The 21,390-nt window shown below is 34.4% G+C and overlaps 1 protein-coding gene across 50 annotated transcripts in view; it reads right to left on the bottom strand.

The window, feature by feature from the left end:
* The window catches only part of MPDZ (multiple PDZ domain crumbs cell polarity complex component), a 229,323-nt gene that overhangs the window by 143,911 nt on the left and 64,022 nt on the right, over positions 1-21,390 (bottom strand). For 49 of the 50 annotated variants that reach the window (XM_056805373.1, XM_056805384.1, XM_056805400.1 and 46 more), the window contains exons 4-10: positions 20,929-21,132; positions 20,216-20,355; positions 19,339-19,555; positions 17,202-17,330; positions 11,091-11,300; positions 7,952-8,066; positions 7,239-7,327 (exon numbers count right to left, since the gene is read on the bottom strand). In XM_056805373.1, coding sequence (XP_056661351.1) covers positions 7,239-7,327; positions 7,952-8,066; positions 11,091-11,300; positions 17,202-17,330; positions 19,339-19,555; positions 20,216-20,355; positions 20,929-21,132 — 1,104 coding nt within the window. The remainder of the gene's footprint in view (positions 1-7,238; positions 7,328-7,951; positions 8,067-11,090; positions 11,301-17,201; positions 17,331-19,338; positions 19,556-20,215; positions 20,356-20,928; positions 21,133-21,390) is intronic. The other variant, XM_056805397.1, reaches the window with a different exon arrangement.

The following is a 21,390-nucleotide window of genomic DNA, read 5'->3' as shown; positions in this document are numbered from 1 at the left end:
TGAATTAGTGATTTTTTTTATTTTGAAATTTTTATATACTATAACACTGAACAATTTTTAGATCTTCGGTCATCTTTAAGCCACTGTAAACTGCTTGAGTTAAAGACAAAAAATATAAACACATGTAGGTAAGAGTTTAATGATTCAAGTCTGATGACCTGCGTAACTATAAAGAAGTCATTGCCTTATGTAAACTCATATTGGGACAGAAATACATGGAAAACCCACATATCTGCATACTCACATATATAACACACATTCTTCTTCAATATTCAAGGAGCCATGATTTTATCAGTGAGGGTTCTCTCTATACTGGCAGAGATTATAATGCTTCTTCACATTGCTAGAACATCTATGTGAACTATTGTGGCCAAAAAAATTCACTACTCAATGGCCATCCTCCTAGAATGAAACTATTGTGAAGTTAGCTAGAATAGTTCTTCCATAAGAGACATAGTATCGTCAAGCATCTATACCTGACAACTTGACAGGAACTAACAGAAAGTGTGCTCCGCTGATATAGCCTCTTAAAAGCTAGGGCCAGCCTCCACATCATCAATCATGGCATACATAAAGATATTCCATGCACATACAGATATCAAACAAGAAAGTACACAATCACTTATTCACAGCAGCTTTTAAATGCCAAGCACTAAGCTTAGTGGACACAAAGTCAAAATTATACAACCCTGAACTCAAGGAGCTTTATTAAGGGAGAAACAACATGTAAAAATATATAAGCATCAACAAAAATTTGGTATAAAATAAACATAAGATTATTTAGGGAGACACTAGTGTCTGAAGGGGGAAGTCAGGAAAGTCCTCTAATTTTCTCCAAAGAAAATCAGAGATTTTCAGAGATAATGGCAATGTTGGAGGACATTCCAAAAATGGAGGACAGCCTATGCAAAGGAACAAAAATGGATGAGCAAGGTAATATCACATTGGCCAGTCTGCCAATAAACATTTATTAAGCATCTACTATAATGTAGGCATTGTACAAGGAACAGGATTACAAAGAATGACAAAAGACAATCCCTGTCCTCATGAAGCTATCAATCTAAAAAGCAAAGAAAACAAACCAATATGCACAAACAAGTCAAATAAAGGATAAATTGTAAATGATCAAAAGTTAAGAGGCTCTAGAATTAAGAGGGATAAAGGCACCCTAAAGAAAATGAGATTTTACCTGGGATTTGAAGGAATCCAGGAAAACCGAGCAATGGAAATGAGGAGGAAGAACACTATGCATAGGGGACAGGAAGTAAAAATGCCTGGAGTTGGGAGATGAAGCATCTTGTGGAAGAAAGAGCAAGAGGCCAGTACCACTGGGTTGAAAAGTATTGGGGTAAAGAGAGTGACGTATAAGGTGAGAGAAGAGTGAGTGAATGTATGTATGTATGTATGTATGTATGTATGTATGTATGTATGTATGTATGCACGTATGCATGCATGTGTGCATGCATGTGTGTATGCACATGTGTGTGCACTGGAAACAAGTGGAGAAGTTGTAAAGTGGGAGGAACATAATAAAATACTTGAGTATATTATAGATAAAAAATGGTCATTTCAAATATCAGATAAGAGAGTCAAATATTCAGAGCTAGAAAGAACTTTAGAGGTTATCTAGTCTGACTCATTCATCTAGGGAGAGAAGTCTGAAATATTTTTTCATTATTTTATAGATACATATCTGCAACTTGCACATGTTTGCCATGTAAAAAAATTGGCAGTGGAAATAGAACTATATTTAAATCATGGGCTCTCTCCCTTCGCTAATGTGGATCACCATCCCTGACTTTATAAACTCCTTTTTTAAGTTATGTTATATCATAGTTCATTCAGCATCTGGTAATAAACCATCAGCCTCTCCACACTCAATGAGGTGCCTGCCCAGACTACAGACACAAAATACATTGCTGGTTCCTAAGTGAAGCTCTTGCTGATTTAGAGAAATTGACTGGTATAGCTTTGAGAACCCAAAGTCACCTCCACATATTTAAGGGATTAGCTTCAAGATTAACACAAACCCCAAGAAATTATATTTATAAAAATGGATTTGGCCATAATCCAATCCTAAATATATATATATATATATATGTGTGTGTGTGTGTGTGTGTGTGTGTGTGTGTATACACACGCATATATATTCATGATTACACAGAATTTCTTAAAATATCAAAGAATTTTGAGCTGAGGATTTGCTTTTTCACTTTGAGTTTCACTATTCCATGCTTTATCACATTGCACAGCTGCATCAAAATAAATTGTATACCCACTTATCCATTTAACTTCAATAATTTAACTTTATCAAATAGTCTAAGGAAAACAAAATATCCATTTTCTTCTCCATTCTTAGAAACTGTAACTCATATTTAAAACACATAATCTTCCCTTCCTCTTTCCCTTCCTCCCTTCCATATATGATGAAGAAAATTATTTTAAAAGTAACAGGCAAGAAATCACCCCTAAGTATTCAAGGACACAGTTTCTACCTGATGAATGTCTTGGAGGCAGCTAGATGGTACAATGGATAGGGCTGGTCCTAGAGTAAGAAATACCTCAATTCATGTCCTCAGACACTTACTACTATGTGACTCATCTCCACCTCAGTTTTCTTACCTATAAAATGAAGATGGTAATAGCACCCGCCTCTCAGGGTTAACTGTGAGGATCAAATGGGATAATATTTGTAAAGCACTTAGCATAGTGCCTGCCACACAGTAGCCACTTAATAAACCCTTCCTTCCTTCCTGAGGTAAAAGCCAAGTAGTGGCAACATTGTTGAGCCTTGACCAATTTTGCCTCCTCAACTTCCATATGGACCGAGAACATGAAGATATAGACTTAGCTGTGCTGTCATAATGATTGAGACTGTAAGGCATAAATCATTTGATGCAAAATGGATCACAAAAGAGGGATTCATCCTATCTAACAATATCACAGACTACTGCCAAGATACAGTAATTCTCCACTACATATAACTTGGGATTTTTACTACAGGGAAAAAAGATATTGGTAAAGTATGGATAAATCTGCAGTAGCTTAACATTTTAATTATATACATATGTGTATATATATGTGTGTGTGTATGTATGTATGTATGTATGTATGTATATATGTATAAAGAGGGCAGGAAATGTTCTCTTTTCTGTCTTTGTGCCCCAAGTGTTAGCATGTAGTTGGTCCTTCATAAATGCTTTTTGATTGATTTCTTACTTTACTTGTTTGTTGACTGATTCAAACTAGTGTTCTGAACTTGTGTGCCTATTTGTGTGTGAATATTTTAGTAGATAAAAATAAGAGAACAGAAAAAGAAAGCATGATCATAAAGAAGGGAATAAATAAGGCTGTTGAGACAAGGTTTGGAGAAAGGTTAAAGAGCAGAGAGTTACTCAAAGGGATATTTGGGTACTTGCCAACAGCTTACTAACAGGTAACTAAGTTTGATGGGACAAGAGCCAAATTTCTAGATTGAGGTTTACTTTTCATATAAAACAGAAATACAAAGGGAATCTATGTATTTGATAATTGTTTTGGGTGAAAGCAACCCAATCAGCAAAATAAAAGTTCAGTAATGTAAACCTTAAAATTTCTTAGACTTATAAATGTTGGAAATTTCACCATTGGGAAATTTCATACTTGGAAAATTTCTTAGTGATAGTCTATTGGAATGTGAACCCCATTGGCATGGGAGGTTCCTCCTCCTCCCTTCTTAAGATTACTTTAGGACAGAAACCTTTTGCTGAACAATGGAAAGGGCTTTGACCTATGCTTAAGCACAGAACAGGAACTTCTTTGAGTCATGATTGATTTTAGAATTGATACAATAGAGATACTTGGAATGACAGAACCAGGTCTTGGAAAATAAAATTTCCACCCTACTCAGTCCTAACAGGATTTAGGAAGGGCTGCAGCATAGATCAAAATTTAACAGGATTTAGGAAGGGCTGTAGCAAAAGATCAAGATTTAATTATTTGAGAATATGACCTTCAACAGACATGTGCAAAGCCACAGACCTCTGGGCGGTCCTGGGTTAAGCTAGAGCCAGAGCCACCATTGGCACAGGGAAGACATGGACAGTGATTGGTAGATGTGAGAACTGAGGGGAGGGAACTTGGATGGTTTCCTTAAAGATAGAGGGGTCTGAGGACTGAGGGGGTGGTTGGTTGGAGAGTTTTGGCTCTGAGTGGTTGGAGAGGTGCTCTGAGAAGCTTGCTCTGAAGGAAGCTGAAGGTGGGGGCCTCTGAGACTGTTTCTCCATTTTGGTCATGTGAGTAATAGGGACTGATCTCTTTTCTTTGCCTCAGCTATCTAAGGGCTTGGGCCTTTTGGCCCAGCCTAAACAGAAGGGGTATTTAAGCCCTATTCCCTTCTCTCCCCTTTCTCTTTCCCTCTCTCTCTCTATATCTCTAATTCCTTTCTTCTTCCTGTTTGTAATTAAACTCTATAAAAGGTTGAAGGCTGACTTGAGTTTTCAATAGGAATTACATAGCTGAATTCCTTGGTGACCTTAAATTAATATATATCAGTCTTTTAAAGTGATTTCCTTGTCACAGTAACTAGGTAACAGTCCATGCTAGGAATCATCCAGAAATAAAAAAACCATAATTCCATAGAAGGGAAAAATAACAAAGAAGAAAGCTAAAGACTGAGTAGGATGAATAGCAGTTATCATCATTATCATCATCATCATCATCATCATTCCCATTATCTTGTCTGCACCTGGAGTTGTCCCAAGATGCTTTCTTTCATTTTTTTAAACCCTTACCTTTCATCTTAGAATCAATATTATGCCTTGGTTCCAAAGCAGAAGAGCAGTAAGGGCTAAATAACTGATATTAAGTGACTTGCCCAGGGTCACACAGCTAGGAAGTGTCTGAAGACAGATGTGAACTCAAGACCTCCCAACTCCAGGCCTGACTCCCCATTCACTGAGCCACTTACTTGTCCCCCATCCCATCCAAAACTGCTTTCAATGAGCTTGGCTGAAGGTGAATTTATATCCTAACACTTTTTTCAATTACAAAACTCAGCCATATTATCCACTTCCACAATCATCACAGAACATTAAAAATAAATAGAATAAAATAAAATAAAATAAAACAATTTCAAGACAATGAGATGCCCCAGGAATGTTTCTATTTGAACTCTATAAAAAGAGATAAGAAGATAACAAGAATAATTCTTATTCTAAGACTCTCTGACTTCATAGGTGTGGAATGCTCCAAATCTTATTGAATGGTCTTGAGTGTCTGTGACCAAAATATATATCATATTGTACCTTACCCTATACTGATGAGTGTTTCTGTACTGAACAAGACTATTCCTTAGTTAGGACTCCTCTCAGCCTTGTTGTACTTACCAAGATTTACTCCCTTCTAACCTAGACTTCAAAGCTTTGAGTCACCTCTCTACCATGCATGGTAAAGTACTGGAGAAGAAGGTTAGTAAAGGAATGATGACAATAATACTATTATTTACATGACATTTAAATTCAATATGACAAGCATTTATTAAGTATCTACTACATATCAGACAGTGGGAATACAAAGAGAAGGAAAAAAAGAAAAGAGAAAGAGAAAAAGAGAGAAGGATGTAGAGAGAGATAGAGGGAAGGAGAAAGGGGGGGAGGGAGGGAAGAAGGAGGGAGAGAAGAAGGAGGAAGGGAGAGGGGAGAGGGAGGAAGTAGGGAGGGAGGGAGGGAAGAAGGAGGGAGAGAGAGGGGGAGGGAGGAGGAAGGAAGGAAGGAAGGAAGGAAGGAAGGAAGGAAGGAAGGAAGGAAGGAAGGAAGGAAGGAAGGAAGGAAGGAAGGAAGGAAGTCCCTACCCTCAAGTAGCTTACATTCCATTGTGCAGATAAACATGTGTACAGATAAACTATATATATATATATATATATATATATATATATATATATATATATATATATGAAAAGTTATTATAAGTGGGAAGGGGGGAAAGAATATAAGCAGGAAACATCAAGAAAAGAAAAATATTATCTCCATTTTAAAGATGAAAAAACTGTATCTCCAACAAGTTAGATGATTTGTCTAGAGTGCCAGAGTCAAGTCTTCCTATCCAGTAGCAATCTGTTCCTATTTTTATGACTTTGAATGAACACTAGACTTTTTACATGGAGAAAGAATTCAATAAGATCAAGTTTTCTACTGACTTTAGGAAGCTTCTTTTGAAAAGTGCCTTAAACAGTTTTCTAATAAGCATCATTCATAAAATTATTTAACAACAGAGGTTAATTTGATAAAAAGGTGAATCTATATCTTATGAAAAAATCTCAATAAATATTCAATTAAAAGATACCCTGGCATGTCCAAAACCATACACCCAACCAGTCCAAAAGAAAAAGCATGAGTATCACCAAGTGGTCCAACCGAGTAACTGCATGAATTTAGTTTTCCATTAACATCATATATAAAAGCAATGATTCCTAATCTGTAGTCATGTACTCCTGATGGAGAAAGAGAGTTAATGCATGGGGTCCATAGTCAATATATTTGCTCAATTAACTAAGATAATTATACAACTATTTCTATAAGTGGATACTCAAAATTTTCATGTTAAATATCTGAAAAATATAGGATCCACTAAGCTGATAACTTCTGGGCTTAACTACTCTAAAATATAAACCTAATGTATTAATATGATATAAAAATATAAAACAAACAAGAAAGTCAATTCCAGAGTAAACTTAAATCAGTACAAATTTGATCCTGTTTCTAGTCTATGCCACAATATAATAATTGAATGTAATAATGTTACAAAATCTTTAATATATGATAGTTTTTATTATTAAAAGGTTAAACTTCAATTATCCAGAAGATTCAGTAATCAGCAAAAGACATTCACTAGTAAAGCAGGATAACTGAAGTGTTGTTATATGCAATAGATTCAAATATTGTTAGAGATGGAAACAAAAATATTCAGTTGATAATAATATAAATGTAATTGAAATGACTAATATTTTTCCCTAGAAGAGAGAAGGGGGGGATATTGACACAAAGTTGTATACTATATCAGACACATTTGTAAAACTACATGGATTTATATCTATATTTGGTTTTACTTATCTTGTTATCCTCATTTGTTTTTTCTTACAAGGGAAATATCATAAAAACTAAAAAGTATCAATTAATAAAACTTTTAAAATAATATAAAAAACAAAATTTAAAAAATAAATCTAGTTCCCCATTATTTTAAAGATGAAGAAAGTGACTTACTGCTATGATTTGATCACCAACACGGATCCTTCCATCATTTTCAACAGCACTGCTTTTTGTTATGCTCTTTACAAATATACCTGAAGATTCTGAGAATTTTAAAAAATATATATATTACTATTTTGTTACAATCTTAAAAAATAACCTAAGTAGGTCTTTAGAAATATCTAAAATAAAGATTCAGAGAATATAATAGATGCTTCCCAGTTCCATAGTTAAATCTATAATTTTACATGATTCTACCAGCTACCATTTTAGAAATGCAGCATAGAGGAATCCCAGAGGCCAGCTGTTAAGAGATGAAACAAAAATTTTTAAATTAGTAAAACAGACAGGCCAAGCCCTCTCCCCCTCAAGGTAGTGGGCATATTATTAAAGAAATTATTAAAGTAGATTTTATTTGACCTTCACCTTCCTGACCCATTTACTACTTTATTTTACTACTATATACATATCCTCAACAACACCATATGCTTGGATGATTAAGAACATTGTCTGAAATATCTCCTTTAAAGATTGGTACTTCCACACTTATTTCACCTAATGTTCAATTTTCAAAGTTGTTTTTTTTTTCCTAAAGGCATACAGTCTAAGGCTATTAAATGAAGTTTTACTGTTTATATGACTACCAGAAAAACAAAGTTTCATAAATCAAAGACATCATAGAAAGCTGTAGGAATACATGTTTAAAACATTTTATTTTAAATTATTACCTGATTTTTTATCTCCAATGTAACCAGCAATAGTTATTCCTAATCCTTGGATATTTTTGGTGAGTTCTACGTCAAATGTTTCAACCTCTCCATTTTTCTGCATAGACATTTCCATCTAAATTAAAAGAAAATTTTAAAATAGAGATTTTAGCTCAGTTCAAGAAAATGAAATTCTTATTTAGGGGTGATCTGAAAGCTAGGAAGGCTACTTATTGTATTGAGAATCTCTAGTAATGGAAACCTGTCTTGCTATTTTTCCTAATCTAACATAGTTAAAAAAAAGATATAATGGTCAAATACAAAATCCCTTTACTAAAAGGATGTTCCTGAAAATTTACATAAAAACAGAATTTTACAAACCAAATCCTGCTCTGTTATTGACTTCGATTATTCTTTTGGAGTTAATTCTTCTTTACCGGTAGAAGTTCAAATTGATCCTCTCAATCAATCAACAATTCCTTAAGGATACAAAAATAATCCTAGCTCTCAAGGAGTTTACATTATAATAGGGGAGACAACACAAATAGCTAGAGCCTAACATTTTTAGTAAAAGACTTCGCAACTCCACACTCCATCCCCCACCCCAAGCCATTCTCTCAGACAACTAATAACAGTGCAAATGTATATAATACTTTGAGATTTGCAAAACGCATTATTCCCCAATAATAACCCTATGTTGTAAATAGTATAAATATTGTTAGCCTCATTTTATGGAGAAGGAAACTAAGACTCAGAAAGATCAAGTCATTTGCCTACAATTAAACAAATCAAAATCCAATCTAAGTTCCCTGATTAAAAAGCCAGTCTTCTTTCCATCACAACAATATTTTCTTTTTTTTTTTTGATCAATAAGGTGTAAATGGATACTGAAGTATATGAAGAATTCTGTAACATATATGTATAAATCCTGTATCTTCTGTATAAATATATACATTATTTGTACATATTTGTTTGCTTGTCTCACTGATTATATTGTGAGCTCCTTGAAAGCAACAATTGCCTTTTTGCCTTTTTTATATCCCAAGTGCCTAGTACACAGAAGGCACAAATGCTTATGATTGGTGAATTCTTTTGCAAAATTAATAATCTTTTTATAATATGTAAAATATTGCTTTCTGTAAGAAGCTTGATTTAGTGATGGAGAACCTCAAAATCATGAATGCTTGGGTTCAAGTCTCATCTCTGACATATACAGGTTTTGTGTCTCTGGGCAAGTCAATTATCGCTAGGCAATTAGTCTCTAAGATTATAGTTATCCAGCAATTTCTGATCTACTTGGGTAGGGGAAGCTTCTTCAATAGCTGTCCCCTATACCAACGAAATCACAGATCTAGTACAAAACAAAAACTTCTATTGTATTCTTTTTCATTCTGAGTTTTGTATACCAGGCTTCTTTAAATAACACATTTTACAACACACAAATAACCTTTCTTTTCAGAATGCCAATATGATCTAGATTTCATAAATGTGCCAACACTCTTATCTGTGAAATTGTGACACGAATGAATGGTTAGGCATTAATGAGCTAGTCATTAGCTGACTAGTGAAATAATTTAAATCATTACACAATGAATCATGAAGCATCAGTAAACTGGTCTGGGTTACCAACACAAGCCATTCTTACTTCAAAATAACAATACCCCACTCTCTGATCTTGGGCCAAGTGGGGTCTAGAGCTGCATATTCTTTTGGACCTCTTCTAATCCTAACTACATCTCACTGGCATTCCACCTAAATGAGATATAATGGTATTCTGAAGTTTGATTTCATTTTTCCCTTACACATAATTATCTGTGCAAACTTAGCAAAAGTTTAGAATTTAGATAATTACCAGAAAATGACAGGATGAAATCTGCTTCAATGGAAACAAATGTGTTTTCTATTTTTAATAAGACTTATGCGAGTGCTATTTTAGAGGGTGGCAATTTGACTATCAGATGATTTTAAAAGGGGCACAAGCTCCAGAAATGAGGATATGCACAGAATAGAGTTTTTTAAGCGTTCAATTACATCAAGTGTTTTTCATACTGCATTCATTTATGTATTGCTGAATAAAATCTTTTGTTTATCACAAAAGAATGCCATTTAAATGCTTTCCCAAACAAGATTTCTCTTCCATTTTTTTCTTTCCTTTCCTAAAAAATAGCAGCCAAACCTATACTAAAAACAACAAAATCATGGAAAAATTATATTTCTCTACTGAAAAAAATTCCAAACATTTGCTTAAGGAGTTCAAGATTCCTCCTCCTACCCCTTCTCTTAGCTCCAAGAATTAATAATCATCTGTTTAGAATACTGCCAATTATTTTTTAACTTATGAGAACATAAATATATATTTATAATATAATAATTATCTCTGGATTTTTCTTACTGTTATTCTTTAAGAACTGAGTTTTTGGTATCCAAATATTTTGGAGGCAAATTTTTATATTTAGTAAATACTCCCTATTTTCATTTGGCCAATTTTTTTAAAAATAATGATCCCATTTCAGAAGTTTTCACATGAATTTTCAGATGTTCTTTCATATAAAGTCCCAAACCAGCATGATATTCCTGTGAATAAAGCTTTGATCATTGGCAGTAGGTAGTAAGCTATACATGTAAACCACATACTACTACTTTTTGCTCAAGAAATATTCAATCAGAATAAAAGCTCAGAATCTTCACTGCAAACCTTTTATCTTCAACTTGGCATCTGGACTTAAAATGATCCTTCTACTTAGGCAAACAAGGAAACAAAAAGCTAAAAGACTTCATATATTAATACCAAAGGCTGTTCTTCAAAAATTGTATCTGCTAAAACATTATCTTAGTGTTCTTATTTCATCATAAATGCCTAATTATAGGATAACCTTTTTTAATTTATTTTTCCCTCAAAAAAGGTAATTTTATTTCTCTCATAGGGCTATTTGAAGGGCTCTGTAAATTTAAAAATCTTACATAAAAGTGAGCAATTATTCATCTATAGCTAAGTAGTCTTCTTGCCTAACAGACTGACAAATTTTCAATAATTCCTCTATAAAGTATTTGTTGTTAATAAGAACTAAAATATGACATAACTTTGCCCATTGGTCTAGGTTCTGTACAGAACAATTTTATAAGGTTTGTTCTCCTAGTCAATTTAATTGTATACCCTCACCGGCTTTTCCAACATGGAAGACATGGAAGAAGATAATGTGATGCCTGAAGAGGTTGTTACCATGGGTTCTTCTATGACACCTCTTGCAATCACCAACTTGACTCGATTCCCACACTGCCTGAGCACTTGTGCTACTTGCTCACTGCTCATACCAGACAAGTCTGTCTCTCCAATTTTCAGGATATGGTCTCCGCTACATAATCGTCCATGCTGAATGAGAAAGTAAATGATTAATGACTCAAATAGTGTTCTACAATGGAACTGCTGACCTAAAATTTTTTTTCAAATCACATCAGTTTTGAAAGTCAAATGTAAGAAGAAATTATCTTTGTAAAGTGCCAATAAAGGATGTACTTCTATTTGTGAATCTAAAAATCATTTTTTACAGAATAGTAAAGGAGATATATATAAATAAACTTCTAATCAGATCAATCAAGCAAAAGGGATTCATTGAATGGTCCTGGCTAAGAGACAGAAGGATTGATCAATGGAATAGACTAGGGGTAAATGACCTCAGCAAGCTAATGTTTGATAAACCCAAAGATCCCATTGGGACAAGAACTCACTATTTGACAAAAACTGCTGGGAAAATTGGAAAACAGTAAGGTAAAAATTAGTTTTAGACCAATATCTTACACCCTATACCAACATAAATTCAAAATGGGTAAATGACTTAAATATAAAGTGTGAAATCATAAATAAATTAGGTGAACATAGAATAGTATACCTGTCAGATCTGTGGGAATGGAAGGAATTTAAGACCAAGCAAGAGATGGAGAACATTACAAAATGTAAAATGAATGACTTTAAATATATCAAATTTAAAAAGTTTTTGTACAAAAAAAAAAACCCAATATAACCAAAATTAGGAGGAAAGGAACACACTGGGAAAAAATTTATAACAAAACTCTCTGACAAAGGTTTAATTTCCCAAATATATAAGGAACTAAGTCAAATTTACAAAAGATCAAGCCATTCCCCAATCAACAAATGGTCAAGGGACTTGAATTGACAGTTTTCACATGACAAAAATCAAAGCTTTCAATAAGCACATAAAAAAGTGTTCTAAATCCCTCCTGATTAGAGAAATATAAATTAAAACAATATTGAGGTACCACCTTACAGCTAGTAGACTAACCAATATGGAAGCAAAGAAAAGTGATAAATGTTGGAGGAAATGTGGCAAAATTGGGACACTAATACACAGCTGGTGGAGTTATGAATTGTTCCAACCATTCTAGAGGGCAGTTTGGAATTATGCACAAAGGGCTTTAAAAGAATGCTTGCCCTTTGATCCAGCCATTCCACTGCTGGGATTGTACCCCAAAGAGATCATCAAAAGGAAAAAGACTTGTACAAAAATTGTGGTGGCAAAAAAAATTAGAAAATGAGGAGATACCCTTCAATTGGGCAGTGGTTGAACAAATTGTGGTATCTGATGATGATGGAATACTATTGCGCTGAAAGGAATGATGAACTGGAGGAATTCCATGTGAACTGCAAAGACCTCCAGGAATTAATGCAGAGCAAAAGGAGCAGAACCAGGAGAATATTGTACACAGAGACTGATACACTGTGGTACAATTGAATATAATGGACTTCTCTACTAGCAGCAATGCAATGACTCAGGACAATTCTGAGGGACTTACGAGAAAGAACACTACTCACATTCAGAGAAAGAACTATGGGAACAGAAATGCAGAAGAAAAACATATGATTGATCATGTGGTTCAATGGGGATATGGTTAGGGTTTGGGCATTAAAAGATCACTCTAGTGCAAATATGAATAACATGGAAATAAGTTTTGAACAATGATACATGTATAACCCATCAGCATAACAGTATAACCCATCAACCCATGCTCATCAGCTCTGGGAGGGGGAGGGAATATGGTTGGGAAAATCATGATTCATGTAACCATGGAAAAATATGCTAAATAAATTTTTAAAAAGAGATTTATTATCTGCTATATACAAAAATAAAAATAAGCACAAGGGAAATTATTGAATGAATAGGTAAAGATGTAGAGGAGGGTTGGATCATTGTGAGCTAGGAAAACAGCACAAAAGATATTTCAGTTGAGATGGATTTGAATAAGCAAAGGTAAAAAAAAAGGAATAATCTCAAAGACAGCTTGATATAGTAGATAAAGTGTTCAGCTTCGAATCAGAAAGCAGATTCAGATCTCACAGTTGTCACTCAATCACTACATTAATATAGGAAAATCATTTAAGTTCTCTGAGACTTCCATGGCTGTTATCTCTGCTACTTACCTACTCAAGATGTTGTAAGAATGAATTTCTATGACATTTGAAAAGTACTTAGCATAGTGCCTACATAGTAGCCAAGATCTAAATGTTAGCTATCATTATTATTCCTACTATTTTTAAGTGTATGTAAAACACTACCTAAAAGCCAGCTATTATTATTTTAATAGAGAGGAAACAAAAAGTGAGTAAAAGTTCAAAGATGGGGAAGCAGAGTACTCAAGGGGGCAAACAACAGGCCAGATGGTCAGGAAGTCAATGATTCCTAAAGAGAATAGATGTGTTAAAAGTACAAAGATAAAGGTTTTGAAGATTGAGGAAAGCCTAAGAAGACTGAGGAACAAAAAGTGCTTTATTCCATAGTCAAGGAAGGATCCATTCTATATCTATTCTCCATAAGGCTGACAGAGTCATCTTCCTAAAGCACTGGTTCAGCCTTGTCACTTTCCTGCTCAGAATACTTCCGATGCTCCCTATTGCTTCAGGATAAAATATGAACTCAATTCTAGAGCAATGCCTTTCTTCATGGCAAGTACACGGTAAATCTTTGTTGAATAGGTTTATACTGTCCCATTAAATGTCTCTGGCCAATAAGATAATCATGGAAGAAATGGAGGAAATTCATCTAGGGCAGTACACCAAACATATTAGAAAACAGAGAGCCAGGAGATAGTTTAGAAGGCTAATGCAGTACTCCAGTTAACCTTCAAATGAAAAGAGCCTATGAACTGGAAAACAAGAAACAAAGAAACAAATATTAAGAGACATTTTAAAGGAAAACTGAATAGGATTGGTCTTCTCTGAATAGAGTTTAGTCAAAGATGATAAAACATAATTTAATTACATACATATAGAAAATTAGACAATCTTGATGTCAACTATTTATCATACTATTATAGCAACCAAGTTGAATATTTATTCAAATGAATTGATTTACAAAAAATTAAGATATTTAATAGCAGATCTTAAACTTTCCCTGATCCTTAACTACATATAGGTGCTTAATAAATGCACACATATGTATGTATATATGTATATGGACAGATTTGCAAATATCTATTCATACACATTTACTAAGCACTTATGTGATAAGTATTATGCTAAGCTTTGGGGATACAAAAAGAGATCAAAAATGTTTTTTTATCCTCAAGGAGCTTATAATCCATGGGGGAGACAATGGGCAAACAAGTATGTACAAATCAAGCTATATACAGGAGTCACAGGAAATAATTAACAGAGTGATGAGAGTAGAATAAAGAGGAGCTGAGGAAGGCTTTATGTAAGACATGAGATTTTTGGGAAAGTCAGAAAAAAAAGAGTCATTGGATCAAAGAGTAAAAGACAAAGAGTAAGGTGTAAGAAGACTGGGAAGGTAGGAAGGAGCTAGGTTACTAACAAATAATTTTGTATTTGCTCCTGGAGCCAATAGGGAGTCAATAGAGCTTACTAAGTAAGGGATGTGACATGATTAGAAGTGCACTTTAAGAAACTCTGAGAGATTAATGAAGAACAGATTGGAGTGGAAGCAGACTTCAGGAAGGCTGATCACCCAGGAGGTTATTGCAAGAGATGGAGAGAGAGGTGAAGGAGAGAGGAGGAGGGAGAGAGATAGAGAGACAGAGACAGAGACAGACAGAAGAGACAGAAAAAGACAGAGAGACAGAGAGAAGGCAGATACAAATATCAGACATAGAGATAAACAGATAGGTCTAGATACGTGTAGAGTAAATTTTCTGAATAACTACTCGAATATCTTTCTTGTAGAAGGAAAAAAGAATTCCTGTCTGTGCAAAGATGAGAGGGATATTTACTGAACAATTAGGCAGAAATTTATACTATGGTGCTATAGATCTAGGTCCATACTTCTAGGAAACTTAAAAAGAGAGAGGAGCTGGAGGGGACACACAGCAAGAGCGTTCAAAGAGAAGAAAGTCAACTGATTATGTTACATCCAAGTACCTCCTAATGGTAACAGCAAGAAAGAACAATAGCTGATTTACTATATTTCTATTTTTTTCTCAATTAGAAGGCTACGTTTTAACATGGGGCTTTTTCCTCTGATTGTCATCATGAGCTTAGGAAGTGTAAATTGAGCATAGCTCACTGGTATGAAAGTCAAGACATGAAATTCAAATATGCTTCTGAAATACAATTCTATTTATAAATGGCAATAATCAAGGGTGAACCCTTCACAAAAATAATTCACTCTATTAACTTTGGAAGCATATCAAAATATCTTTTTTTAGATACATCCTTCTAGAAATATTATGAAATAACATTTTCCCCCTAACGTGTTTTCCAAACTCCTCAGAAAAGTTTCTAGGGTGACCAGTTGAAGAAAAAAGACCTTTCATTAGATGATTATCTCTTCAATGCAATTCAATTAAGGGATTAGACATGGGGTCCACCTCAGGAAAGTATCCCTTCATGAAAATGAAGGCATTCTCATGACCTCTTATTCAATTTCAATTTCCTTAAGAAGAATGATACAGGAAGATTGGAATAGTAACTTGGTTTATTCACTTCTGGAATATTGGCCTAATGGATTTTAAGATATTTTTCCCCATTTCAAGATTCCTATAAATACTAGCTAAAATCTTCTTTGGGCATAGTCATGTTGTAAGGAATGATGCTATTTTGGGCATATTTTTCTCCAACCTAGAAATGGCTTGTGATACATTAAATAAATAAATGACATATTAAATAAAACTTATGGCATATTGGCTGCAGTATGGAATTAGTATTAATATTTTTCCTTCAATACAACAAATGTGTATAGAAGAGGTAATTATAACAATTAATAAATTTGTCAATTATTCTTCTGTTACATGAACAGTTCAAAAAATACTACTATGATCCTTCATCATGGCATTAAAATTGTCTCAGCCACTCTTAGCTTTCGAAAGTTACATGCTATGGTAGTACAAGCTATGGAAGATATACTATCAAGTTGAAAAGACCTGTCATGAAACTGTACATCTATCATCCAAGAACTAACCCTCCTGAATTTGGAAAGGCTCAGCAAAAGGTTATAAATATTTTGGATCATAGCAACTAATGACGACTGTCTCCAAAGACTTGCAAAGGTCATGATCTATATTTATGAAAGGGACCACACACCAGTGAAATCACATATTATTTGAAATTGTAATGAAATGTGTGTATTAGCCAGCATTCTGTCATGTAACATATTAAAGATATTCTATGTTAATGGGGTACTTCTAACACAAAGATGGCACTAGTGACTCATCTTGAGGATACGAGTTTTAAGAGGGAAATGTGAGGATTTTTTTTTCTAAGAATAGTAGCTGATGGATCTATGATCTGTTCTCAAATTCTCCTAGTGACAAATGATAATGCATTCATAAGACAACTAGCTGGGTTTAGGAATGCTGTCTTTTTCTAGTCATGGAACACAGTGAAGATAAATGGCAGACACAAGGTTGCAGTCCAAAACCTTGACCTCATTATGGAGTTCTACAGATAATCTATCCAATATTCAGCGCAAAAATTAGGATCAAACTCAGATTTCAGGTGTTTTTTTTTCCCCCCCTGAGGCTTAAAGAGGAAAAAGTTTAAATTCGTAAAACTACAATTTAGTTACTTTAACATTATCTCGGTCACCCATTTAACAATCATTAATTAGATGCCTATTATGAAAAAACAAAACAAAACAAAACACTGTTTTAGGAGATAGAGATAAAAACAAAACAGCTTCTTCCAGACAGCAGCTTTACTCTTCTAGGAAGTAGTCCATCGGTTTTACTCTTGGTTTCTAATACATGGCATATGCTACTAATTTATGATAATCATAAACAAAATAGATCCATGAAGTGAGAATACCTGATCAGCCACTCCTCCAGGTAAAATGGTTTTTACTATTACTCCAGTTGATTTTCCTCCTACTATTCCAAATCCTAGACCTGATCCATCATTAACCAATTCAATGGTCTCCACATGTTGCCACTGGACCTGAACAAAAATAATAAAAGTTTATATTAAAATGGTATTTTAAACTTACAAAGAACTTTCCTCAAAACAATCCTGTGAGGTAGATCAGGCAAGGTACATTCAGTGTTGCAATAACATGAGTTTTGAAAACTCAAATTTGTTCTAAATCAATCGATACATTGGGGAACATTTATGGCTTATGCTCCACATTTTTTTTAACCATTATCTTCTGTCTTGGAATCAATACCAAGAATTAGTTCCAAGGCAGAAGAGCAGTAAAGGTTGGGAAACTGGGGTTGAGTGATTTGCCCAGGGTCACACAGCTAGGAAGTGTCTGAGAACAAACTCTTCATCTCTAGGTTGAGCTCTCTATCCTCTGAGTTTTCTAGCAGCCTCATGTTTAACTTAATATGCAGAAAACTGCATCATTCCATGACAACTCATAAAATACAGCCCTTCCCATGCCCATTTCCACAAGCAAACTTCAGGTCTTTTTAAACGTAAAGTGCCCTATTTATTGTATATCTTCTGGTTCAGAAGACACTGTGAGCGAAGAAGTTCTAGCTCATACCACCTCCACTCCACACCCCACCCTCATATTCCCTGTTCTCCTGCCCTATCAAGCAGCGAAATTTGAGCAACGATTCTAAGCAACTATTTGTTGTGGTATTTATGTATTTCTTAACCATTTAACAATAACAAAACTATGCAATTGTTTTTTTAAGTTCCTATCCCTTTTTTAAAAAATGTCACTGATGAATTTTTCAAGAATTGTACCCTAAAAACCATTTTTCCCACCAGCCCTATGATTCTGCAAAGCACAATACTTTTTGAAAACATACGGAATTATAGCAGAACTGCATTTATCATTGTCTCTATTTATAGAATGAGTTGTGGGAAGTTAAAAAAAATTGTCCAAATTGATACAAATAGTCAGCATCAAAAACTTAGAATGGACCTCAGATTTCCAAGTCCCACACTTCTTTCTGCTTTCCTACTCTCATCTCAAGTATAAACTAATCTAAGTTTGAAAAGGGTCGGGGAAAAAATTTAAAACTATTGTAGATGATATTATTATGATTACCTTTAGCTAATCAAATGTAGATTTCTATTCATGAGTCCTACACATGGATGTTCCTGTGCCTTTGTTTTATAGTCAATAGAGGAGTATATCTCTGATGTAAAATAAAGTTTTCTACAGATGATTCAAAAATTTGATAGAAATGTCATTTAACATTCATTTATTTTTTATTTTATATTATCAGTTAAAACTACAGTTGGAAAATCTGGTGTAGGATTTTTTAAAAATAGTAAAACATTTATCTGTTTAACAAGGTTTAACCTAGAAACAGAGTTAATCAAATGACTTCTTAATGTCAATCAAAAACTTTTAAGTACTTACTATGTGCCAGATACTATATTAGGTTCTAGTAATGTAAAATGCAAAATTTACACAAAATAAAACAAAGCGATTTTTTTTATAAGAGGAAGGTCATAGAAAATTTAGGGAGTCAGGACACAGAATATGTGGTCTGCTTGAACTTAGGTTTCCGTGACTCCGGGTCTAGCACTCTATCTTCTGAGCCATCTAAGCTACTTGACAGAGATCATATATTCATGTATTTCTATACTCTTTTCTTTGAAAAAACTGAAGTACTCTTCATTGGATTATAGTGAGGGGAAACTATCTTGCAGCAGATGGAGAACAGGAAATTATCAATCTATCTATCTATAGTTATATAGCTATATGTATATATATATATACATATATATATAGAGAGAGAGGGAGAGAGGGAGGAGGGAGAGAGGGAGAGGGATGGAGAGGGTGGGAAGGATGGAGAGAGAGAGAGAGAGAGAGAGAGAGAGAGAGAGAGAGAGAGAGAGAGAGAGAGAGAGAGAGAGAGAGAGACTACGGTGTACAGATAAACATTTATCTATATACATATCTTTAGATCTATCTCTATTCCTACTACTTTCTGGTTGTCCATGTTCTTCCACACTCTTTTCTTTGAAAAAATGAGATACTCACCACTGGATTGGAGTGAGCTGAAACTGTGCTAGCAGCAGATGGAGAACGGGAAACTATAGGGCTAATAAGTGGAGGCAATGAGCCTCTGGCAACAACGAGTTGGACATTATCTTTGGCCTTTTGAAGGATGCTAATAGCCTGTTGGTGTGTTATTGTCTGATCAAGTGCATATCCATTGATTGCTAGGATTTGATCAGCTTCTTTCAGTCTTCCATCTCTGTCAAAGAGGAGTAAGAAGAGGAAAAAGATATGTGACAGCTGTCACAGAAATGCTTTTGGACAGATTTCTAGTGTTTTCATGATCCTATTTTCCCTTTTCCACACTTTGTAATCTTCCTTCTGCAGTTCTTTTAAAGGAAGTTATTTGAGCCCTCTGGTGATTAGCTAGTTCTCTTTGAAGCTAATCCCACTGCCACCCCAGGACAGCATAGACCCTATAGCTATCTCCTCCCCTTCAATGGCCTCTTCACATTGGTACCTATCTCAAGCAAAACATGCCCCCTTTTCGATGCTCCCAGCTTCTCACAGTCAAAGCACTGTTTATCCTTGACTATGAGCTTTAGAGTTGAAAGGACTATCAATTATTATTTCAGCACTAAATTAGGAAACTAGACTAAAATCTTATTTCTATGAAGAAATGATGTTAGGGTTCTATCTCAGTAGAACTTATCTGTTTCCTAAAGACTTAACTCTTCTAGAAAAGAAGTGAATGTAAACTTTAAAAACTGTTTAGTGAGTTTTCAGAGAAATTTTTTTCTGAAAAATCTTTGAGACTGATCTCTGAGGGAGGTTTCTTAATGCTCTAAATCTATCAAATGATGATGAAGAAAGACAAGAACTCCATGTATTCATGTCAGGATTCTAGGAACAGTCTCACCTTTGTGCCACACTTCCCTCTTGAATCTCTTGAACAAATATTCCCAGTTCACCTCTGTTTTCACTCTTCAGTCCCACAACACTAAAACCTAGGCCACCACTTGTAGGCTTAACAAGCTCAAAGATCTCTATAGGGCGACCCTGTTCAAGAAACCAAATAAACAAAAATGATGAAAAAGAGAAACAAACCTCCTCAATATAAAAACATTTTATGTGTCTTCATAACTTTAAATTGTTTTACATTTATCAGGTTTTTTGATCCTCACAACCCTCTGAAGGAGGTATTATGACTCCCATTATCCAGGTGAACAAAAGGAGGGTCAGAAATGTTAAATGACTTACCAGAGGTCAGACAGCTATTCAAGGAACAGAGTCAGCTTAGCATGTTAACAGACATTCCATTCACCCTTAATAATATCTAACAGAACATATGAAAAGCTACAAAAATACCCAACGGCAAATACTGCAGTTTAAAATCAGACACACTAAATAAATCATCATGAAATAATTGCCTTCCATTGATAGCAATTGCATTTAAATTCCATCTTCCTAACATCTAAAAATTCTCACAAAATATGTTCTTTCTTCCATAAATGACTCAGACATTTTTTACATCATAATATTTAACTGAGAAAGTCCTTAATTATCTGAGGGCAACATTTTCATAAACACTTAGCAATGCTAATCCTTGAGAATAACAAGAAGTCATCTCACCTGTGCCATATTTTTGATGAGTTGATCAAATTCATCACCTGAAGGTTTCCCATTGATCTGAGGAGTACTGGATCCCACATATGATTCAAAGTCACCATTATTTTGACCCAATAAATAAGATTCATTATATGAAGTGGGATGCCCACTGGATGCAAAATGTGCAAGTTCTTCACCAGTTGAAGATATGGACGGTATAACATTTACCTAAGGATGACAAAGAGGCAGGTGTGAATGTTCAGCCTTAGATAACTGCTACATTAAAACTATTCAAAGCTAGAATATCCTTTTAAATACTTAGATCAAGGATATGTGATTTTACCAATGCGGGCTATATCTCTGCCAATAGAGAGATCTCAATCCCAGCATTCCTTAGGAAAGAGTCTCTTAGTGTCACTGGAGACAAAAAAGTAATCACCATGCAGCTAAACTGATGATGTTCTTTTCTAAACTTATATTGACTGG

The sequence above is a fragment of the Monodelphis domestica genome, chromosome 7 (assembly GCF_027887165.1).
Source record: "Monodelphis domestica isolate mMonDom1 chromosome 7, mMonDom1.pri, whole genome shotgun sequence".
Classification (NCBI taxonomy): domain Eukaryota; kingdom Metazoa; phylum Chordata; class Mammalia; order Didelphimorphia; family Didelphidae; genus Monodelphis; species Monodelphis domestica.
Note: the sequence above shows the minus strand (reverse complement) of the source record. Positions and strands in the feature narration are given on the sequence as shown.